The 23,984-nt window shown below is 38.8% G+C and overlaps 1 protein-coding gene across 1 annotated transcript; it reads right to left on the reverse strand.

The window, feature by feature from the left end:
• Positions 1–119: 119 nt before the first annotated feature.
• sh2d4a (SH2 domain containing 4A) lies at positions 120–14,599 on the reverse strand. Its single transcript, XM_017697287.2, has 9 exons — positions 14,350–14,599; positions 12,255–12,558; positions 10,317–10,476; positions 8,174–8,300; positions 6,177–6,312; positions 4,258–4,456; positions 2,928–3,058; positions 1,303–1,514; positions 120–949 (listed from the first exon to the last, which is right to left on the reverse strand). The coding sequence occupies exons 2-9, from the start codon at positions 12,427–12,429 to the stop codon at positions 857–859; spliced, it is 1,233 nt and encodes a 410-aa protein (XP_017552776.1). The 5' UTR covers positions 12,430–12,558; positions 14,350–14,599; the 3' UTR covers positions 120–856.
• Positions 14,600–23,984: the final 9,385 nt, after the last annotated feature.

Here is a 23,984-nt window from a genome sequence, read left to right on the forward strand (position 1 = left end):
ATAAAATTTCAGGTATGTATAGATAGGTACGGATTTTCTTCTAGAACTTGGCAGAAGACTGGGCTGAAGTAATGCCACTGAGGGGTGTTTTGTTTCTGTTATAATCAATTCATATAAACTCAGTTAAAACTCCTTTTATTAACTACTAAACACCATTCTTTCAGTTAGCACTCCCACGTTAGGATCACGTGTTTGCTGTAAACACTTATTGATGGTACAGTCTTTTTCCCTAAAAAGTGCATTATGCTTTGCCTTCATATAGTGCAATACTGGCACAAGCGCATTCATTAGTGTTTGCATACTTAATTAGCTTTGGTCAGAACAGATGCTATTTAGAGGAAATAAGCCCATGGTGAATCCTGTCCACTACGGTTTTATGATTATGATTATTATAGCATATAATAAACCAATAACTCAGGGGTGTCCAGTTAGCTAATGGTAAAAGAAAGTGAAAACATGTCAATACTACTGCTTTTTGAAACTGAACTGTTCCAAACTAATTACATTTCTGTGTAAATAGGTCACTTTAAGGCCAATGGAATACTGCATTTATAAAAGTAAGACCTTCACAATCCAGTCCGATATTATAAAGTGCATCGGGGTGACTTTTGAAATCTGTCAAGGCTGCAGTAGAACTGAAAATGTTTTTGTCATGTAGAGTTACTCAGATTGTGGATTTTTGAAGCAAGATGCTAATTGTAGCATCTGCAAAGGCAATATGACAAACATACTGTAGGTTTGTTCAACCTACAGTCCCTCAGAGTTTAATGAACATCAGGGCATCCATTTGTGCAAAAAGCCCTGACAAGCCAGGGTGGCCAGGGTGCACATCGTCTCGCTAAGCAGTGGCTGGGGCTCAGATAAAGAGTTCAGCATAGTCCAGAGTGCCAGCTTTCTGTCCACATGCATGCAGCAGCCGCTCTCCTCCAGATGAAGTTAAAGGCTCCTCCTAGTGGTGGAATACAGAAAAATAGTTTAAACAGCTTCTATTTTACTGTTTCTCTCCAGTCAGATCAAACCTTCAGTTGTTTGTGTGTGTGTGTGTGTGCGTGTGTACATATATAATTGTTATTTCATGAAAACATTAAGCAATTCAAACTAACAACAGCCCCTACACACAGTAAGTTACTGTAACACAGTTTTGCACAACTTATTGCTTTATTTTATCCATTTAACTTCCTTTTGAGAAAGGGCGTTCAGCATTTTCATGGCAGATCCACATCATACAGAACAAGCTTGGTGCCTCTTTATCTCACCCTATGTAGTTGCAGTAAAGCACAGCAGCAGTGGATGATTTATTACCTGATGGTACTCCACCAGCTCTCCCAGCGAACTGAACTTGATCTGGTCTCCTAGCAGCATGTAGCAGTTGTCTGTGGTATCAATAAGGAAATGTTTGAATCCTTCTTGGCTTCGGTAGGAGAGAACATATCCAAAGATCCTCTCACTAACACGGACCAAGAAACTTCCAACGCTGCCCAACAAATTTTCCGCCTCCTCACGAGAAATTATACCTGTGTATAAAGTGAAAGTGCTCAAGTCAGTTAAATGATCTGTTTGTGTCGAACATCACTAATTAATGCATTTAACTGTAGTGAGCTTGTTTTGGGATTAGTGAAAGCACAGCGGCAAGTGGTAAGTGACTAGCATGTTAGATCAGGACACTATAAAGCACAGATTTCATTTAAAATATTCTTCTGTCATAACGTTGAATGCTCTAATAAACTGAAAGTCAAAACATATTGATATGAAAATATCATTGGAAACGTATAGATATGGAAGCATTAACCATGAGGCATATTTTTATCCACTCCATATTTTAAAAATCTATCAAATCGAGACACCACTGCATCACATTAAAATTAATCTTAATTCATTACAGCCTAGACAGGGCATAGTTGATTTTTCAATTAGATGAGCACCACAAGCTGACATTTGTCAAGATGTCTGTGCAATATCTTGTTTGCATCATGATTATTAATATTCTAAAAAAGAAAAACTATCACTAAATATTACGAATAATGCTAATTCATATTACCAGTATTACAAATCCAATATATTTAAGTAGGTTTACATATTAAGTATTTAAGTATGTAAAAGTATGAACACTGAATTAGTCACTGGAGTCAGCACAGAGGGGGAGGTTCTTCCCTTACTAACATGGTAAAATATAATTCCTGAAATTCTAATTGCGCTAACATCTAGAGGGCAGTGCTGAATAATATAGTAAAGCATATAATACAGCATTATTTTGACTCTTATGAAGAACTCTACATATGATTCTGTGTAACTGAACATTTGTATGAGTGTGCATGCTGTATTGATTTGACAGCACAAGCAGCTACTAAGTAAATCTAGTAAATCTAGCTAGCAAATAAGGTGCCTAATCAATCAGGCAATTTGGCCACTTGTGGCTTGTATTTTAACACTTGTGTGGTGTTCAGGTCTATGGGACCCATTTTCAATGTTTATCAAAAGAAAAAAACATGCAATTTATTATTATTTTAATAATTTTCTGTGAAAAGAACGTCAAATAACAACACATTTTCAGTGACTTCACATTGTATACCCTCCCTACACCTTTATATTGTGTTGGGGTGAACCCATGGGGAATGAAAGTGTGGAGGTGCTGTGGCCCTTCACTCTGTTCTCCTCTTACATGTCCTGCTGTTTGTGTGTGTGTGTGTGTGTGTGTGTGTGTGTGTGTGTGTGTGTGTGTGTGTGTGTGTGTATGTGGGTTAACAGTTGCAAACAATAAATTAAAAAGACAAATCAGTGATCACAATTATTTACATGACAATTCATTGTCAGCTAAAATTCCACGATTGTGATAGCCTTAAATCTTACCAAGTCAGACATATAAAACACCTCTGGGGAAGAGTGTAAACTGGCTTAAAGGTCACAGATGGTTCACACTGTGAGCTCACCATGAAACCAAGTTGCGACACGACTCTGATCCTGCTGGAAACAAACTCTGAGAGACAACTGCTCCTCTCTGAACCAGCGGATGATTTCCTCCCGGCTGGAGCATGACAGCGAGCGGCGCATACCTGGACTCCTGTGAATAAAAACAGGCGAAAAGTGGGTCATTGGATGAAGCAGAAAAGGATCAGGAAAGCTTACTACTGTCTGTCACTTCGTCTAACTGCTTTTGACATGCTGGAAGTTCCTGTGACATCAGCAATGGTCCATCAATCATGTTACAACCTCAGGGAGCAATAGAGGGTAAAGCTTATGAGCAGTTAAAATCTAGAGATCATCTATAAGATATGAGATGTATTACGTGTCCTGTGAGTTTTAGACGTTAGGTCTGCACACAAAACAAGTTTTGTCTCACTGGAGGTGCTGATGTAACTATTGCACTGTTACTGGCTGAGTGCTCATGGGAAGCTTTCTTCATATCACAAACGACAAATGAACAAAAATGCGCACCAAAATGTAATAAACTAATTCAGAGTGAATTGAGGAGTTAGGATAGTGTCTGTCTGATCCTGTTTTCTCAACATTACTGGCTTTTCAGTGTGCGTGGTGTTTTACTTATTGCTGTTACCTCAATAAGCCTGAACTGTACATACAATCTATAAAGATATTTTTTCACCATGTATTTTCACCCTTTTTCTCATATAGTTGCTGACCAAAAAAGGAATTGCCAAAGTGGTAACTTTACAGGAGAAGGCACAAAATGTTCCTAATGCTGTGCTCAAATGATGTAATAAAAAAATGGAGATAAATGGTTTTAATAAGAAAGCGCTGACATGTTCACTGAAAATGTATGGTGGCTACCACACAGAACACAAGAGGAATAAATATAGCAGAGTTAACCATATTTTAGGGCAGATTTTATATTTACCTGTGACAGGCAAATAATCATATGCTCTCACATGTAAACAATTAATTATTCATTTAAAATGATGCAATTAAGGATATGCAGCTCCTGCTGTTTTTCATTGTTTGGCATAGTTAAAAAAAACACCATGATGAATGGACCAATTAATGGACCATCAGGAAAAACCTATAAAATGTACCTTAGAGGTTTTTGTCTGACTGCAATAACTGATTAATTGCCTGTATTTCATAAAACAACAGAAAACCATGCTCCATTATTGTCTATGATAATCAATCATTTGCTACAGATGCAGCAGACAGAAGATCAGGTTAATAACACTGGAGTACGCCGTTGGTACCATTCAACAAACTCAGATATGCAAGTTGAGATGTTTGATCATTTCTGTTAAGTAAGTAATAATATTAACTTACTGGTTAATGGGTTCGCTGGTAAGGGTGAGGTTCCTGGGTTTGGGTTTGGGAGGTGGGCCAGATTCCTCTAGTACAAAAGCCTTCATCATGGCTGCCACTTTCCCTCTCTCCAGTGCCTTTACTGAACGCCTGCGGTGGTCCTCTCTCGTCTGTTTGGCCAGGGAACGCCTGCGCTGGTCAGCTGCTTTGGATCTTCTCACTGAAATACACACACAAACACACACACAGACATACGCCACCCTGAATTAAATCTTATTTTCACTTTAACAAGATCAGGTTATTCCTGTGAGCTTGGATGTGACTTTATTAACAGAAATATTTGATAACAAGAAGCATTACGTTTTGATATCAAAGGGGCTTTCCAGCAACTGTAAGCCAAGAGTCAAGAACATCACATTTTAATATAGAACTGGAACTGCAGTGCCATAAATTCAAACATTTGACATTTTCTTTGACAAAACACATCTCCAGCTATTTTGGTCACTCATAGGGCAAATACAGGGTGCATGTCATTCTGTGGATGTCTCCTCAAGTATATATTGATGCATAATAATGCAACCCATTGATTGTAAAATGTTATTACCACTTATAATAAATTCTAATAATATTTATTGTGCCGTGAAAAGTATTTTCCCCCTTCCCACTCTCTTCTATTTTTGCAAATTTGCCACTTTTGAATGTTTCAGATCATCAAGATACTTTAATATTAGACAAAGCCAGAGTAAACACAAAATGCTGTTTTTAAATGATGATTTCATTTACTGAAGAAGAAGAAAAAAAAGAAGTTCAGCCCTGCCTGGCTGCATTAGCTACTATCACATCCTTCTCAGTAGCTGGCCTACCAAAACTTTACCAAGAGTGCATCAACGGCTCATCCATCCATCCATCCATCCATTTCCTAAGCCGCTTCTCCGTAAGGGTCGCGGGGGGATGCTGGAGCCTATCCCAGCAGTCTTCGGGCGGAAGGCAGGATACACCCTGGACAGGTTGCCAGTCCATCGCAGGGCAGACAGACAGACACAGACAGTCACTCACACACTCACACCTAGGGGCAATTTAGCATGTCCAATTGGCCTGACTGCATGTCTTTGGACTGTGGGAGGAAACCGGAGAACCCGGAGGAAACCCACGCAGACACGGGGAGAACATGCAAACTCCACACAGAGAGGACCCTGGCCGCCCGGCCGGGGAATCGAACCCAGGCCCTCCTCGCTGTGAGGCGACAGCGCTACCCACCACGCCACCGTGCCGCCCACGGCTCATCCAAGAGGTCACAAATGAACCCAGTTGAACATTTCATGAACTGCTGGGCTGACTTGCCTCAGTTAAGGTCAGTGTACACGATTCCACAGTAAGAAAGACACTGGGCAAAAGAGACATCCATGGGAGAGCTGCAAGGTGCAAAATACTGCTGACCAAACAGAACACAAGGGCTTCTTCTACATTTGCCAAACACATCTAGATGACCAAGACTTTTGGGATAATATTCTGTGGACTGACTGCCAAAGATGGAACTTTTTGGAAGACATGGGGTACGCTATATTTAGCATAGAGCCAATACTGCATTGCACCAGAAGATCATCATACCAACAGTCAAACATGGTGGTGGTAGCGTGATGATCTGGGGCCACTTTTCTTCTGCAGGACCTGGACAACTTGTTAAAATTGATGGAACCATGAATTCCACTATCTTTCAGAAAATCATGAAGGAGAATGTCAGTTTGTGGAAAGTCAAAGGAAAAGAAGTGAAAAATTATAAGGGACAAACTTTTTCCACAGCACTGTAATTAATGCCATTCTGAACCACTGCAAATCAATCAAATCACTGTCAAATTTGACATATCATGATGCACTGACTCTTTTCTTCAACAAAGGTAGTTGAACTGAATCATTGGGAGGTCACAGATTTACTCTCTTACATGAATCCTGCCAGGCTTTCTCCTCCTTGTCCTGGCGGGACACCTTTTTCAGATCCATGTAGATCTGCTGCTCCCTCTCCTCCTTCAGCCTCCTTACCTCCTCCTCAGCCTTCCTCCTCTCCTCCTCCTCTCGCTTCTATAAGGATGTAGAAACATAAGTAGGATGAAAGTCCCACCCAGTGGCACTGGATCTCTACAGTAGATCATTCAAATTTAGCTCATAACAGTACTAGTTATCTTATCCATGTTATTTCCAGTATTTGCGCTAATGGAATTTTATACATAACAGAGTGACCTCTGGGTGATCTACTGTAGCTGCCCAAAATACAGCACTGTATAAAATGATTCAATATTATTCAAATCAAATTTTTAAATTTCCAGTCAACATGGCAATTACTCATTTTTCAATGTCAGGGAAAAACAATGCAGAATCACACAAAGGTCTCCAAGTAGAACATAAAATCTATCAGTCACTTGCACTCTGAGTCTTACACTCTTACAGCTCAGCAGTCACTGACACTATGTTTCCCCCCCAAAAAAAGGTCAGCTGCATTGCAAAGTTCTCCCATGAGACAACCCATTAACATAAAGAAAGGGAAAGTCAAAGGAAAAGAAGTGAAAAAAAAGTTTAAAGATGATTTAAAGATACAAAGGAAAATAATTGAACTCCTAACAACCATGCAAGACAAACAGAACTCTCTCCACCACATAAACAGCACTTTTCATATTAGAGAAAATTGAGCTCCACTTTTGCTTCAGATTTGAAAAATTCCACAGATGTTTCTGTCCATCCTTTCACTGTGAGAAGACAACTCAACACTCAAAACAGAAAATAAAACAGACAAAAAAGAAGAATATCAAAATTGCTAATTAAACAAGGAAGCTGCTGGTGCTCTCTACACAATTAATCAACCACCCCAGAGTCCAGAACTCAACATCACTGAATGTGTTTGGGATTATTTGAATGGTGAGAAGCAGAAACCAACTTAACCAACTTCTTTCTTTTTTTCCTGATGAATGAATAACTTGTCCATAATGGTCATTCTGACTTCAAACAAAATAAAAGAGTGGTGTCTAAACTTTGCACAGTACTGTCAGTAGCTCTGGACCTTTTTGATAGCTTGTTCAAATAGATTTGTCCATGTTTGGCCTACAGATGTGTAATTTGACAGACCCAGTCTCATGCTTGCGGTAAAATCCAAGAGATGAGACTTTAATACAAAAGGTATTGGCAAGAATTGCAGTCGAGGTATAGACAAAAGACGACAATGAGAAATCCAGAAAAGAGTCCAACAAATCAAAAGGCAACCAAGAACACAACAGAAACACTCAGTAGCTCTGTAAGAGAAACAACACCTTGCAATATGGCTAATCTAAAGCCCGGGATTATAAAGTGAACTAAACAGGTCATATGACAGAACACAGGTGTAGAGAATCAGTACTCAGGAGACTTAGAGCGATGATCGGTTGAACGAGAAAGTTCATCAGTCGCATTAAATCCCCAGGAGTTCTGGGAAATGGAGTCCTTGTGTGAATTAAGGCCAGAGGAATACATGACAAGATGTAATACTTTTGTAGCAACTGTTGCAATATTGGACACACATTACAAGACGGGGCAAAGAAAGATGAATAACACACTAAATGTATGTAATGAGTTACAGGCTACAATTTCTCATTAGGTGTCATTTTTGTCAATGTTCTGTAAACTTTGTCCAAACTACAGAATTCAGTTACAAAAGAATGTGAAGCATTCTGAATCTGTAAGCAGAGCTAATTCAAGTTAATTCAACTCTCCATAGTAGTACTTAATATATACACTTCAAATGTACTTTCTGTTTTACTGCTATTGTCTTCACAATAGATAGTCACCAAGCAGCTTCAGCTACTGTCTGGAGTGACCGGTGGAACAGGCGACCAACGGAAACCACCTGAATGTGTGAGGGCGTTAGTCCTGGGTGGATCCGCGTTCTGTACTAAGGTCATTTAGTTCAAAATACCTTGAGCTCTTCCTGCCTGCTCTGCTCCAGGGCAGCTGCCTTTCGGGCCTCCTCCTTTCTGGCTGCCTCCTCCTGCTCCAAATACAAGCCAGAGAAACGCTTCTCCAATTCAGCCTCTTTTTTAGCTCTACAGGATACAAAAGACATCAGGTTTAGCTAGGCAGCTACGGATATTCTGTAGATCTATATTTAGCTGGAAGTAGAAAATGTCACATGTCTGTAATGATATGGTTGGTTAATGTCATCCCCACTACAAAATAGCAGACGTCACCTGTCTTTGTACACTGAACATAAAAGAAATTCCAAGACTTCAGGCTTGCACACCTTTGATTATCAGTGCAAAAGACAGAAATGCAGACGTATTCTTAGTAGGGACGCATCGATATGGGAATTCTGCGCCAATGCCGATACCCAGTAATTTTCCTACATATTTACTGATGCTGATGCATTAACATTTATAAAATGTACAAACTGGAACAAGAAATATAACATTTATTAGAGTCACAAATCAGTATCCAGTATCCAGGGCAGTATCCTGGGTCTTCTGGACTAAAACAAATAAATTATTTTAGCAAATATCTGTCAATACCAATAAGATTATGATTTCACTACATCTTACGGATGTAACCGTGCAAAATATCATATCATATTGAACAACTTCACAGCATATTGAATTGTATCGTGTCATCGTACCATGACTAGCATGTTAAATTGTGGCTAGAGTGTAGACCTGAATGATTAATTGTTTAGAAATTAAATTTACATTTTAAAAAGAATCCAGTTTTCCTATTGCTGCAATTTTTACTGAACTGCCAGGCACACTATATTCAATGCTAAGGCCCAAGGAATAAATGAATGAATGAATGAATGAATGAATGCATGAATGAATAAATGAATAAGGGGGAAAAACTGGAGCTTAATTTATAGAAAAAAAATACATTTAAATCACATTGTTAGCGTGGAGCTAACGTATTACCTTGTGAGTAGAGTGTTATATCAGGAGACTATAAAGGACAACTTTTGTTTCAAACATTGAACTTTTAGAAAGTTTAAAGTTCTAATAAACTGAAAATGGAAACATCCTGAGAGTGGCAAAAAACTAAATATTCATCTGCATCCACAAAGAATGTGCAAACTACATCCCAGAATAATTGACATGCCATTGTCCTGATGAAGGCCTGAGAAGGCTGCGACGCGTCGGCATATTTTTATACATGATGCCATGTTTCCATTAAATTCTTTTTATACTTTTCTTAAGACGGTGCATTTGATCTGATTTATTTTGTACATGCTTTGTGGATCCGGATTTTTTGTTTTTTTGCCACTCCCAGCATGAAATTGTTATTTTGAGTTTGCTGCTTTTTGCTTTATTATTTGACAAACATCATTTTACACAAGGCATATTTTCAGCTACTCCTTATTTTTGCTGTTATTTTCTGAAAAGTATAAGTGACCTCTAGTTCTCTGTCTGAAGTAAATACAATTTCTTTCAGTTCTCTTCAGCTGAAGTACAATGAGTAACACAAAAAGAGCTACTCTTGAATTTAATGTTGTAATGGAACAAATTCAAAGTGCTATTATGAAACAATAATCATAGCCAACAGCAATAGCTCTGAGTTAATGGCATTTTCCAGCTACAGACAAATAAGCCCAGCAAACCTACAGTGGAAAGCTGCAGCTACAGTAAATGTGCACTCCACAGGGAGTGCCCTGTGTCAATAGCCTGAGATTAGACTGGGGAATATTTAACTAAAGAGCATAAGAAATCCTGCAAGGACAATTAGTGATTAACTGAGACCTTTACAGCTGAGCTCTGCACAGCAAAGTTCCAGGTTCTGCTGGCCCTACAGGTTGAGGGGTGTCTTTTAAGAATACACTGATACAGTCCTGATAAGATAACAGAGGGTGCCACTGTAATTTCTGGGAGTGTGCAATGCACTGGTTGTATTGGTTTTTAGGGAATGGCCTACACAGTCATAGTCTATATCGAAAAGGCTTTCCCATTTAGACATAAAGGACATCTCATTCGTGGCATCAACCAAATATACCAGCCTTTCAGATCCAGAGAACCACTAAGATGTGGAATTTGGAGAGAAAAAAATAAATAAAAACAGATATTTCCTGTTTACTAAACTCCTAGCACCTTAGCTCTTCTGCTTCCTTCTGGGCCTGCAGGGCTGCTCTCTCCACCATGATCTCATCACAAATCTGGTCGTAGGGCTTATCGTCAGGGTGCTCCCCCATCACCCATACCCACACATCACTGTCCGAACTCTTCAGCCACGACACCGACTTCTTGGATGCTAAGGGGCCACAAACACAGAGAGATCTGCTTTTTACACAATGTCAGAAAGTGCTGTCACAACCTAACATGGACTAAAACAGATTTTTATGTAGTTAAAACAGGTTCAAGAAGAACATGCCTTTGATCATCTCGTATTCCTTTAGCAATGTCTCATTAATTTTGGAAGAATTCACAGATATTTCTTCAGATTCACTGCGATTTGTACCATGAAAAGTAACTTTTTTTTTCTTTTCTTTTATAATGCTGAATGTTCTGTAAAGCTGCTTTGTGACAACGCCTGTTGTAAAAAGCGGTATATAAATAAACTTTGCTTGCTTGCTTTTTCATCATAAGTGTTCTTCAACAACCGAGATGTGTTTAAAAGTCACAGCAGTCATGCTTTGAGCCTATAATGTAGCACCATTTTGAAGCATATACACCCTCCACACAGCAGGGTTAGTTTTAATAGTTTTTAATAGTTTAGGTTAGTTTTAGTTTTTGGGGCCATGGAGTTGTGTGCGACACAGCTTCGTTTTACAAATGTGTTTGCACAGATTTACCAGACTTTGTACAATTAACTGGGGCTGAGGAATATGACCGTTTGGACTGTTCATTCATTCATCATCCAAAGCGCTTTATCTTCCTGGGTCAGAGGTGGTGCTGAAGTCTATCCCACCTCTCACTTTTTATTTTTTATTGTTATTGTGATAAATGACTACACAATATATCACAATATGCTTTTCATATCATGGGCGTGTCATGAATATCATGAGAACTTAAGAGACACATACCAACTGCATGTTTCATTACAAAGAGAGCATGACTAGTCCTGGTTAATTTGATTAATGCAGCACACTATGCCAAAAGTTGATCACAAATCATTAATAGATTTTTGCAGTATTTTTTATATGTGGCTGTCCTTTATGCTTTTCAATGTATCAGCACAAATAAATATTGTGTCATATTGTGTATCGTGAAAGCTTTTTGAAGTTTCGTGATATTACATTTTTGACTCCATAATGAACCCCACTTGCTCACATCCTCTGAAAACTGTTTTTTAACTAGCAAAAAATGTGCCCTGCTCCCCCTTTACAGCATGTATATGTAATAATAATTTATTAAAGACCCTAAATCTAACCTCAGTAAAGGTTTTGACCTTACAGTTTTAAAAATGAAACATGAAACTTCACAAAGTCAGTACCATTTTGGCCGGGTTAGGCCTTTTTTCCTCTGGTTTTCCTACAAAGTCAGGACTTCTCAAAATACAACATACTAGGACATGCTAAGGCAGAGCAGATTACCATGTTGCTATAACCTCCAAGTAGCACAAAGCTTTCTTTATAACACAGGAACACAGTTGCAGCTATGTAGCCTTTATTTGCTCTAACTGTGACTCACTGGAAGCAGCTTCAGAAACATAAACACTGCTCTTGTACTCTCTCAACCTCTACCAATACTGATAGTGTTACACTGAGTTTTCCACAATCGTATACACTACATTACACTACAGGTAGGCTTTGAATTGGAACAGTAAATCTACGATCATTTTCTTTATAATTTGGGATGGTGGAGGACATTCTGTGTCACAGTGTGCCCTTAAACTGATAAGGCTGAAGGACTAATATAGTTTGGCAAAAACCTCCAGGGAGGTATTTTTGCCTTGAAGGTTTAACCCTTTACATTTCCAAGCTCATAACATCCTATGGCTTATTATTATAACAATGCAAACTGAATTATTCTGAGGTCCTGGTCATTTAAAGGGTTAAGCAGTGAAGTGAATTTACTGCAGAATTGTACCTTTTTTAGGTTTCCCTCTCCCAGCTTCCTCTTTCTCAAGTCGTGCCTCTCTTTCTTTCCATCTCCGGACCTGCTCTTCTCTCATTTTAAAGAACAGCACCTGCTTCTGCTCCTCATTCAGCTCCGCCAGCAGCTCCGGCTCGATGTACATGTCCTTTAAAATCTGCTGCAGCATGGTTACTGTCCTGTGTCTCCTTCTCTCAGTCAGAAAAAAGTGTCCATGGAGTCCAGCAAACTGCAAGTTCAGAGCCACAAGCCAAGCAAACTCCTTCTCACTGCTGCCTTGTCATTGTGTCCCAAAGAACTGCATAGAAACAAAATGTATATTGTGTTGTAGAATAACATGGTTTCACAACGAAACACATGAGCTGTCAGCAATGGAACAGCATAAGTATACACTGTCACTGGGTGGAAGGCAGGCTATACCCTGGACAGGTTGCCAGTCCTGGACAGGTTGTGTGTTGTCATGTAATCTTTAAAAACTTGTACTCCAGTCAAGCCTTAACTATAGGCTACTTCCTCATTCCAGAGAGTTTGATGTAGGTATGCAGTGACAAAAATGTGGACAGAGGTCTTTTAAGTGTTCGCACGAAAATCTGCATTTGCCTGGAAAAACTTGCACACCCACATTCATGAGATGTACCATTTCATACTCGCTCTGGTGTGGACTAATATGTCTGAATACCTTGCTTTAGTAGAACAACACATAACATGCAAATGAATGAGGTTGACAGAGCAGATGTTTCATTTTATGACTTACAATATTATGACAACATTATATTCAGAAAAGCACAATCTGTATTGTGAGTGTCCCCCCCACTTTAGTTATGTCCAGCTGTTAGTAAAATAAGCCCATATTACCCACAATGGCTAGCATCATGCTGGATGATGGGGCAGAAAGGGGGCTGAACTTGGGATCCTTAGATGATAGGACTAACGTGTAAGACAGCTGTGCCACTCGGTAGGCCCGAGTGTCTTTTTTAATAGCAATAACGTGTTAGGGATTGTAGTATTTTGTGATTTCCATCTTTAAAATAAAACATGTGAACCTACATGATAAAATGGTGGTAAATAAAAAAAAAAACATCTAACCTTTAGCCTAACAATGTCCTGCATGTACTTCACCACCATGAATGGATTTTTAAAAATATGTTTTATGCCAAAATCTTCTCCTCATAAAATAATGTTCTAATCCTCAGGCAGCATATTCATAAACATTTTGCAAAATAAGAGGCATTAAACTCTTCAGACGTCTGGTTTCTATCACCAACCACTGTGAACAATTCTGACTTGGCATGTTCCTCTACAGTTTCACATCAACCCACACTGAATTCCTTTGTTCACTTCTTAATGTAATTACACAGAGATTTCGAAAAATCAGTGGAATTTCTTCCCCTTTAATAACAGCTACCAGTTGTTCCCCAGGAGAATGAAAGGACATCACTGCAGCCGTAGCCTTGACCTGAGAAGGCTCAGACCAGCAACACACTAAAACAGCTGTAGAAACATCAGAAAGAGCTTTAGATCACAGTGTGACAGCACAGTGGGAGCTTGCGAACACTGAGCTGTTCTGTGTACCTAAAAGCTCTGATGAAACTCCAACTTTTCTGACCAAAATGCAGTGATATTTGTAAGTGTATTTCAATACTGTCTGTGTTAAATACTGCAGTATACCTTATTATCAAATATCAGCACATGTCTAGTACATGTGCAGAGGAACTGACAATAAGTGCTGAAGTTATGCTGCAATGCCCTGAATAAAGCTAATAAGGTCACAAGACATTATTTTCACTGTTTTACCTGTTACACCAAGGAAATTCACTATGCTTTTACTACTACGAAACTGTGGCTATATTATAACACAGAACAACGATTCTGCCATCAGCTATTTGCTTGTTCATGTTTGTTGTTCTCTGTTATGATGCTGAACATTATATCATACATTTTCTCGTCATAAAATGCATCTAGGTTCATCAGCAAAAACATAACTCCATTAGTGTGAAATAAAACGTCTCTGTTGGCTCAACAGCAACTATATCATACTATAACTACACAATATCAAACCACAAAGTACTGCACCCACACAAACACTTACCTGTCTGAGAAGCCACATACGAGGACACCTTTCACGGTCGCTGTTAGTACACGACACAGCCAAAATGAGGGACTCTGTTTTTATTTTCTTGCCAAATTCTGGGAAAGTTAAACCTTTCGGTCATTTCCGCGAACACAGGCGTCTGTGTGGACGTGCTGAGGTTGTAAAGAGGCCGTGGGTGAAATGCCAGGTCACTCAGAGAGCAGTTTCCACCTACATCAAGATAAGCCCGGCTTCACTCTTTAACCGACGGCAGGAGCAGAGCAGCAGGAGGAGCGTTTTTTTGTTTTTTATTCCCGCCCGAATTCCCACAAGCCTCGCCTCTTTCGCTGATTGGTCGCTAATTTCTGGTGTCCTGCGCTTTGAATGGTCAGCCTAATATATAGAGGCGGGGCTTGTCAGAATACAGGTGGGAAAACAATTTCAGCAGTTTTTTCGAAGGGCTATTCCACCCATGTTTCAAAATCTGCGAAATTCAATCTTTAAGATGTAAACAAAGTCATTGGGTGTGGTTTAATGTAAAATGCGACATCATACACCCTTAAAAAGGGTTATTCAAGGCTTCTTCAGCTAATGTAATGGTTATATAAAAACTATGGCATATTAAAGAAGTATTTGAGTACTGAAATGGTTCTATGATGGAGAACCTCTTGCATATGTTTCTTTAAATAATCTTACTCAAAATGGGTCTACATTGCACAAGTATTGTTATTCTTACTGTTGTTAAGTCAAAAAGTACTTTTCAGTACTAAATAGAACCCGTCTGAAAAGAGTGTAGAGAAACTCGCTGAGTCAGAATTTAGTAATGGTGATGATAGGAACCAGACTTCTGGAGCACATGCCTGATGCCTGATGCACTGTTTTACAATGTTTTTACAAAGCACGCTTAGCCTAAATTGCATTTTTAAAATGGATGTAGGGCGGAGAGGTACAAGCAGGGCGTTGTTTGCAATGCAGCTCAGGCCATTATAATAGGGCAGTATGCCTGCAATGTGCAAATCTTATCTGCTGAGTTGGTGCATGGCATTTGTGCTTTTGAATGCATTGTAATATTTATCTATTAATTTCTTAGCATCCTTGCTACTTACAGATAGTATAGCTTGTTATACGGCTTTATTGGCAATACTGTGTCCAAAGCTGCTATGTACTTAATGATTAACTCTACTGTCTTCATACTTCATTTAAACGCACTCGTGACTTTGATTTTGTTGTGCACATTGTTAAAATCTGCAAACAGCACATTATTCTCTTGTGGTGGCATCCGATTAACTATTTGGCAATATATTTATATCTTTGTCCATCCTGACCTTTGTGTCGCTCAGTGGAGTGAAGTATAATATTCTGGTTGTTTGTGTTGTGTTGAAGATGTTTGGTTCCTGCCACTAACATTGTAAAGAAATTCAGGGTGCTACGATTCTTTAGAATGAACCATTTTTCTTTAAAACACTACACATAACTTTGCCTACCTCCCAACAAGTGAATTATGCTGAAATTTTGAAAAATTGGTGGAATTTCTTTTCAAGTACTAGTACTGCTTCCCATGGAAATGAGGTCATGTTGTAGCACCTGATAGGCCTCTGGAGTAGGCTGTGTGGGCTTATCGTGTGGTCCTCTGTGTACACAGTTTTGCTTATCAGAATGAAGAAAGGCTATAAAAAGTGGAAGCAGGTCAAAAAAAGCAAACCGAATGTGCTACAGTCAGCTAAATGTTGAAGAATAAAACCAAACATACAGCAACCTGTTAACAAGTTTTATGACACATTTCTATAACCTAAGAGTAGCTCCAATAGGGTGCATTAGAGTCCCTGTAGTTACTGAATAATAAGCTTTTGTGTGAAATAAGCTTGGCACGCTAAGGGTTTGAGATGTAAACGAAGACAGTCAGAGTAGCTTGGTGTGAAACGCTTTATTCTACAGAAACAGACAGTCACAAGTTTTCACAGTGTTCTTGAGAGGAACCAGACATCCACCTCTGTAAGCTCCCTCACGCAATGTTATTACATGAAATAGGTATGAATTTGTTGTGTGATGCCTGAGACTTTTTTTTACAATAGTTTTGAGAAGGATTTGGCCTAAAACCATTCATGGTGGAGGGGTACATGCAGGGGGTTCTAAGGCAAAATAATCCTCAAATAACACATTTTTTTCTTGATTTAACACTATTTTACCATCATCAACAGTACATATAAAACTCAGATAGTACATGTGAGTTCACTGGTGGATTTTAATGGTACTCATATTAATGGCTATATTTGTGTTGTAGGCATTGTGCCCCTGAACATTCACAGAGAGTGTACTGCCCTGTAAACAGTAAACATGAAGCTATGTTTTATGAAAATAGAGCCCAAAGCTACAGTCGAGAGCTTTCAAGCATGATTCATTCGAATGATATTGCACCAGTTCTTCTAGTGCCGCATGCCTAACATATGCACTTCACAGATGGACTTAACTCGGTGAGCTGGTTTGATGAGTTTCAGACATGTCATCACCCCAGCATGTCGATCTGCTGCTTGTAAATATATTTGCCCCAAATGCGGAAAGTTGCATTCTAGTTAGCTGTAATGTAGAACTAGAACATGATCAGGATTGGGTCAATGTGGTGAATGCAATTGGTAAAAACATAACCGTAGTCCTGCTTGTCCTCAGCTGTGCACTAGGTGGCATCTGTATCACATGTTCTAGGACAAACAGCACCAAAACTGTAGAGCTTGCTCAAAACCTCCAAATGATGTGTCTGTCACATGGTTTCCATCATCAACTGTGGCAATTTCCTGTTCTGCTCAGGACTGTGGATTCTGAATTAGTGATTGGGTACACTTTGTGCAGCCGCTGTGGCAGTACTCCAAGTTAAAGTTAACTAAAGGAGACATCACTGCAGCGTCATTGATATTCTCTCTTCAACTGGTCAACTCAAAGCTCCTTTCTTCTCCAAGAGCTTAGAAGTCATTGGTATTCAGTTAAAGCCGGAATTGTCCTTAGCATGTCCGGAACTTGCTGCACTACCTTTGTACTCCTTTCTGCTCTTTGTTTGCACTGTGACTGGAGGGACTCGATGACTCAGATTTTGCAACACTGCTTTAAAGTTTCTTAATCACTGCATGACTTCATCTCCGTGTCAGTAGTTTGGTTTAAGGTTAACCCTTTGTTGTGTGGTATAGAGTATTCTGGACATTTGTTCACGTTCTAATTTGAAACAATTATTAGAGCAATGTTTTTTTCATCTCAGTAAAATAGTGCACACTGGCTCATAACTGGTCTCTTGTATTGACCATTTTAAATGCTGGCACCATGTGCGTTTCTTAGCAAGGAGAAGGAAACACCTGGTGTCGTAAATCATGTTTCTTATTCGTTTGGCTTATCAAGTCATGTGTGCAGCACATTTGGCAAATTCTAATTAATGATCATCCTGACTTTTGTAGACACAAATTAAGCCTAGTCCTATACTGAATGAGATTTTCAATCAATAATATTCCTGTAAAAAATGACACCTACTTTCATCTGAAACGTGTTGAATTATGGATTTTGGACTTGCTTTCAGTTTCAGTCAGAAATCTGCAGGGATATTTTTCCATACCTTCAAAGTTCAGTCTTAAAATTTGGTTGCATTTTTGCTGACAGCTCAGGTAATCTTAAAAACATTCAGTGATGTTGAGGCCTGGACTCTGTGGTGGTCAGTTCGTTGCTCTGAAAACACCAGCAGCTTCTTTGCTTGACTTGCAAAACTTCCTCTTTTGTCTCTGTTCCCTTTTCTCAGTAAGAGCTCCTTGAGAGCTGCACATCCTTTCAGACTCATAGTGTTGAGCTGTCTTCTCCCATTGGAAGGATGGACAGAGAGGCTTGTGGATTTTTCCAGATCTGAAGCAATAATGGAGCCTGAAAGGTTATTTTATATTGAATCTATTCAGAAATATATCCTGACAATGTGTAACTTAATGGAATTAATTTGACTGGAAATTAAACGAATCAAAGGTGGTGTCTAACCTTTGCACAGGGCTATATATATGTTTGTGTATTATAAATTACATTTTGTCAATTTTCTAAGTAAAAATAAGTACATATCCTCTATAGAGGATAGAGGATGCACATTTTAATGCACAGTTACTGTTTATTTATCAAATTTAACATGTTGGAAATACATTAAACTTAAAATGTGGTCTGAGCAAAAGTACAGTTTATATTTTATGTTACTTTTTTCACCAATACGTTAAACTCAGCAAATAAATAATTTGCACTAAAAGTAACTAACATAAAAAAGTGACATATTGAAGTTTGTTCCCTTTACAGGATCTTCAAATCAACAAATCAACAAAATAAGAAGTTTGACTCTAATATATATTACAATCTCAGAAATAAAGCTACTAAACTGTCACCGGGCAGTGCTCCTCCTGTCATTGGGGTGGTCCCTTTAAGCGTACATCTCAGTACCTTTAGCCAAGGAACATAACTGTACCATAATCCACTGAAATTACATTATCTAAGTTGTATTGACTCCACACACCCCGTCTTGTCTCCAGGCTTTTTATTTCACTGTTTTAAAATATTAGGTTATAAAAAGGTACAAATATGTACTTTTCACATAGAAAAAATATTTAAGGGTCACAATTGGACCTTAAAACTACTGTTTTATCTTTGAAAGTACAATAACATTGTTTGTACCTTGATGAACAAAAAAATGTATCTACACAATATTCTGATTTCAACAGTGTAGATGCTCCTTTTAATTCTGCAACTTCAGCCCCCAAACAGGCCAGGGCCTGCTGGTGATCTCAAAGTTTCATTACACACTTCTATAATCTAGCAATAGCTCAACTAGTTTGCACTGAGGTCCCTGTAGTTACTAAATAATAAGCCTTAGTATGAAATAAGGCTGGAGTTTTAAGGAATTAAAGTGCACCCACTGCTGAATGGTGCACATGTAGTGTGTATAATCTTGATAGAAAAGTGTTACCAATTTAATGGGGCATTCTGGAGCAGCCGTCCTTAAGCCTAAAGTTACCATGCCCAAAGCCAAGCGTCAAGTAGAAGGCTATAAAGCCCCCCCAAACATTGGGCTGTGTAGCAGTGGAATTGCATTCTCTGGATTAATGGAGCTCCATCCCATAACTTTGTGATGAGTTAGAATTTGTGTTCAGAAATAATCATCATATGTAGTTATCAGAGGATGCATACACTGCCACAGTGGTATGATATTAATTTTCTTCTGTTTTTTGATTTTCCTTTTGGCCGGCCTTGCAGACATTTGCCATGTGGCTTGACCACGACAGCAACATCTGTTCAGTGGAGAAAGAATCCACAGGCCTCCATCTTAATTTGCTGTTTGTATACGAAACACAGAGTTGGGAGTAGTGCTGGGCATTAGCTCAAAGGCAATAATGATTTCCTGTTCCACGCTGGAACGGAACACTATAATTTGTCCATGTTTATGCCACTGCGTGATGGTATCTCTTTGGAGCTTCAGTTACCCCTGGATAGGGTATTGGGGGGGTGTAATTAGCAGACGCCATGCCGGTTCGTGCACTGCTGAGTGTTTGAAGTTGACAATGTTGGGAGGTGCACGGACACAAGCTTGGACATTCTTGTGTCGTGCCCAGGAGAGGAGCAATTTTGGCTGGGGCATTTATAGTGCAGATGCAGTTTGCCCAGAGGGAGGGCGAGGGCTTCTTCTTCAAACCCAAAGGCTCTGTAGAGATACTGCTGTGGGACAGAGCTCATCATAGAAGTCATCTATTTCAACTCAGAACATTCAGCACTCGCAGTCCTGTGCTCTGAAATAAAGTTTGACATAGTATATAAACACTGTTTCAAAACTTACCACTCACTCCCCAGTCTGTAAAGACCATACATGAAAACGATGTTTTTTTTTATGTCACAAAAAAAACTACCCCTTTACATATATCTGCCTAATCACCCTACAGTATTTTTAGCCCCACCCTTTGCTTTTTGGATAAGGCATAACACAGTGGAGCCTAACATCAGAACAGAGCCTATTTACATATATCAGTCTTAAAGGAACAGTAACAAAAAGGAATGCTTACATGTAAAAAGCAGTTGTAAAATAGACAAAAATGAATTACATTTTTGATATGTAAAGCCATGCAAATGTTATGTGGATAAAATACAAGATAAATGTAGGATGCAGACCCTTTAAAAACCATTTAAAAGAACCATTTCCCCTGCTAAAGAAACCTAAACCCTAGTAGAACCATCTTTTCTAAGTGTATAACTGAATTGGCGCTGCCTGTCATCTCTGAGTGCACTGAGATGTCCAATGACGTTGCATTGGCGGCAGTTCGTAAATATGCAGTGACACTGACAACATGTGACTCAGAAGAACCATGTGCTAGATTTCACCCTTCCAGCTTGATAGCATCGTGTGAGGTCAGAGAAACATTCAACAATTCTGAAGCATTTTAAATTCATTTTAAAAAGCAGTTGTGGATCTTATTTTGCCAGTTGATTGCATGTTTTCTCATGTAACCCATTCCCTTAGGTCAAACTACGCTGCGCAGCCTTGGTAAAGAATTTGAAACGCTAAGAGAGAGTGTGCTTCCTCTCACTAAGATAAGATAAGATAAGCTTTATTGAGCCCAAACACAAATTCAATTGTTCTAGAGTAGCAGTGAGTATTTTACAGTGCAGTGTGCAAACACAGATGTAAGTATATAGCATCTAAAAAGGCATTAAAACCTACAATAAAAACATAGACTTATAAAAATGATTAAAAGACAGAAAGGTCCATTTTAGCATTTGTGATGACTAAATATTGCATATATAGTTGTATGCAAAAGTCAACCCATGAACATTTTAATGTATATTTACTCAATTTACCGTATCGGAAATAATAGCATAGCTTTTTTTTACATGTTATATTTAGCAAATTAATAGTTGTGCATTAAAATTTGCTTGTAGAAAATGAACAAAGCATGTAATTCAACCAGGGATGCCCAAAGTTTTGCATAAGATTGCCTAATATTAAACACTGACCCAAAGCACAGTTAGTCACAGTGACATTATGACAAACCGTTATAATGTTTGGGCATCTTTACATTTTCAAATGGAATATAAAGCATCCTTTCTTTTAAATAAACAATTTTTTTGTAATGACTTGCTCGCAAATATAATTTACTGCACATTTCATTCTCATTTTTATGATGCCCAACACTGTCTTAAGGGTCATTCCATTACTAGAGAGCTTTTGACTGAAACACGTAAATCCAACAAGGAAAAAAATGCTATAAAGTTCACTGTTTTGAGTAAAACATGGCATGAATTGTTGCAACATTGCTGCAGTAGCAATACTTTTATGGAGGCGTCCATGTCCACTTTGAAGCTCCACCAAAAAACTGAGCTCCGTCTAGTGAAGATGAGCCATTTGTGGGACGAGGGATCATCTGAACACTAGTGTTGACTTCAGCAGCAGAACGTGGCCCAAAAATCATTGTACTCTGATGATTGTGAGTCCCTTTTCAAAGCCAAAACAAACGCTATAGCTGTATAATACTTAAAAGCTCAACATTTCAGAATTAGAATAGGTCTTAGGCAGCACTCTACTCCATCTGGTAGACTACTGATGCAATTTACTCCATGCTGCTAGCTTGCTAGTTAGCAAGCTAAAGGCTGCAAAGCCTACAGCAATAAAAACAAAGGTGATACACCACAGATCCAAACCAAAGCTTACAGTTAGACAAAGCTAGTTTTCACAAAATGTATGTTATGATCAGGCAAAAAAAGTCCTGTATTACAAAATTAGCATGGCTAACTAATTAGCTTGCTTTTGCTAACCTCTCTACTAAAAAAAAAACAGCACTGGTGTAAGCTGGTTTAAGCTTGCCTATTGATGTTCCTGTGCTGGTTTAGCTGGTCACCCAGCATGAGCATGCTGGGTGACCAGCATACTAGCATCCAAAACACAGCATACTTTATGTTGGCTTTGCTGGTGACCAGCATATTAACTTCCACTGCTGCTATTGAGCATTCAAGACACACAATACTGGTCAGTGCTTTTTCAAGCAGGGCTAGTTCTGACCAAACTGCTCCTCACTGTCCTCTCCTTGTGCCGTGAGTTGCCACTTGCTTATCATAGGTATGATATACCTCTGTGTGGGGAGTCAAAGTTGATGAGAGCATATTTTAAACAGGATATGACAGGAAAGATCATGGAAAATGAGGCAGACCTTGGGGTAAAAGTGTAGTAAGAAAGGTCCAGCATGTCAGATCCACTGCCTTATCATCAGAGCTCCACATGAGGTCCTGCCCACTAAAGCACAGATGGCTGCCCAGTAGGGCGGTGGAGAAAGTAATTCTGGCAAAACTACAGAACGAGACATTCAGAATCAGAGAAACCCAGCTTTGTTTGGGCTGACCTTTTCAATCTGGCTGTTCACTGGATTTATGTTTATTATGTTCAACATCTTTTTGACATTTTCTGCTCAAATGGATCAGACTGTGTTTTCCTTTTGTGTAATTTAAAAGTGTTTGATTCTGCTACTTCAGTATTTTTATGCCCAATTTAATTGGCGTGTTCTTAAAATAGCACTAATGTTACGCTCGACTTGAAAACTGGATTTGCCAGTACTGCTTTAAATCAAAACCCGGTGGCCCTTAACCAAGGCACACGGCAGGAGCTCAGTTTGTTTTGGATGTAAAGCTGGGCATTACATCTTGATTTATGATTCGCCCAGTGTGCAGGTGCAAGTTGTTGAGTTTGGTCTCAAACCTTCACCTTCTGTCTTGTTAAAATAGCCCTTTTAAAAACAGCATTTGTCATATTTGATGCAATTATGTTTTGGATGGATTTCCCAACCACATTTACAATGCCTCTTTTCCAGCCTCTAGAAATGCATGTATGGCCTGTCATTCTGATGGATTTCTTTAGCTTTAAGGATTACTTTCTGGAAAAAGCTCTCCATTACATCTGTGTCTTGGTAACCCTGTTCTCCCAGTGGAATCGCTGTGACTCAACTCAGACATTATGTAGGGAAAAGGGGAGAAATATGCCTCCCCTAAGACCAATGTCCATTTACTGTAAAGCTACACCATATCTGTGTGTATTTTTAGCATGTACAGAATGATGATGCATATACAGTGCCTTTGCAGAACCAGGGGAAAGAAACTGGAATAGAAGACAAATATGTTTATATAGCAGAAAAGCAAAATGTTAAAAGGGACATCTTGCCCGATAGTAAGATGCCCTTCTCTGGGGTAAGAAGGTCTCCTGGTGAATCAGGCATCAGTATATAATTTTGGCTTTACAGAACATATAATTTATATTAAATCATTTTTAGGCTTCACATCATTTTTAAACAAATGTTTAAAATATTTTAAAATATTTAATGAACTTAAATATGTTTAGTACTATTTTTATGGTTATTATTGCAACAACAACAGCTATAACAATTTTAACTAAACAATGCCATTCAACATTTATTAGGTAAGTATATATAATTAGTGCACATGACAAAACAGATCTGGTGTGGATGTAAGTCTGCTGAGCTGCAAAACAGCGTGTAATACTAATGCTAACTTTTTTGTTTTGATGATGAAAATGTAATTAAATATTTTATTTGAGTCACTTAGCTAAAGGGGGCATTCTGGCACCTTGTCTGGGGGGGACTTTTTGCCCCAAAGGTCTAATT

The sequence above is a fragment of the Pygocentrus nattereri genome, chromosome 18 (assembly GCF_015220715.1).
Source record: "Pygocentrus nattereri isolate fPygNat1 chromosome 18, fPygNat1.pri, whole genome shotgun sequence".
Classification (NCBI taxonomy): Eukaryota; Metazoa; Chordata; class Actinopteri; order Characiformes; family Serrasalmidae; genus Pygocentrus; species Pygocentrus nattereri.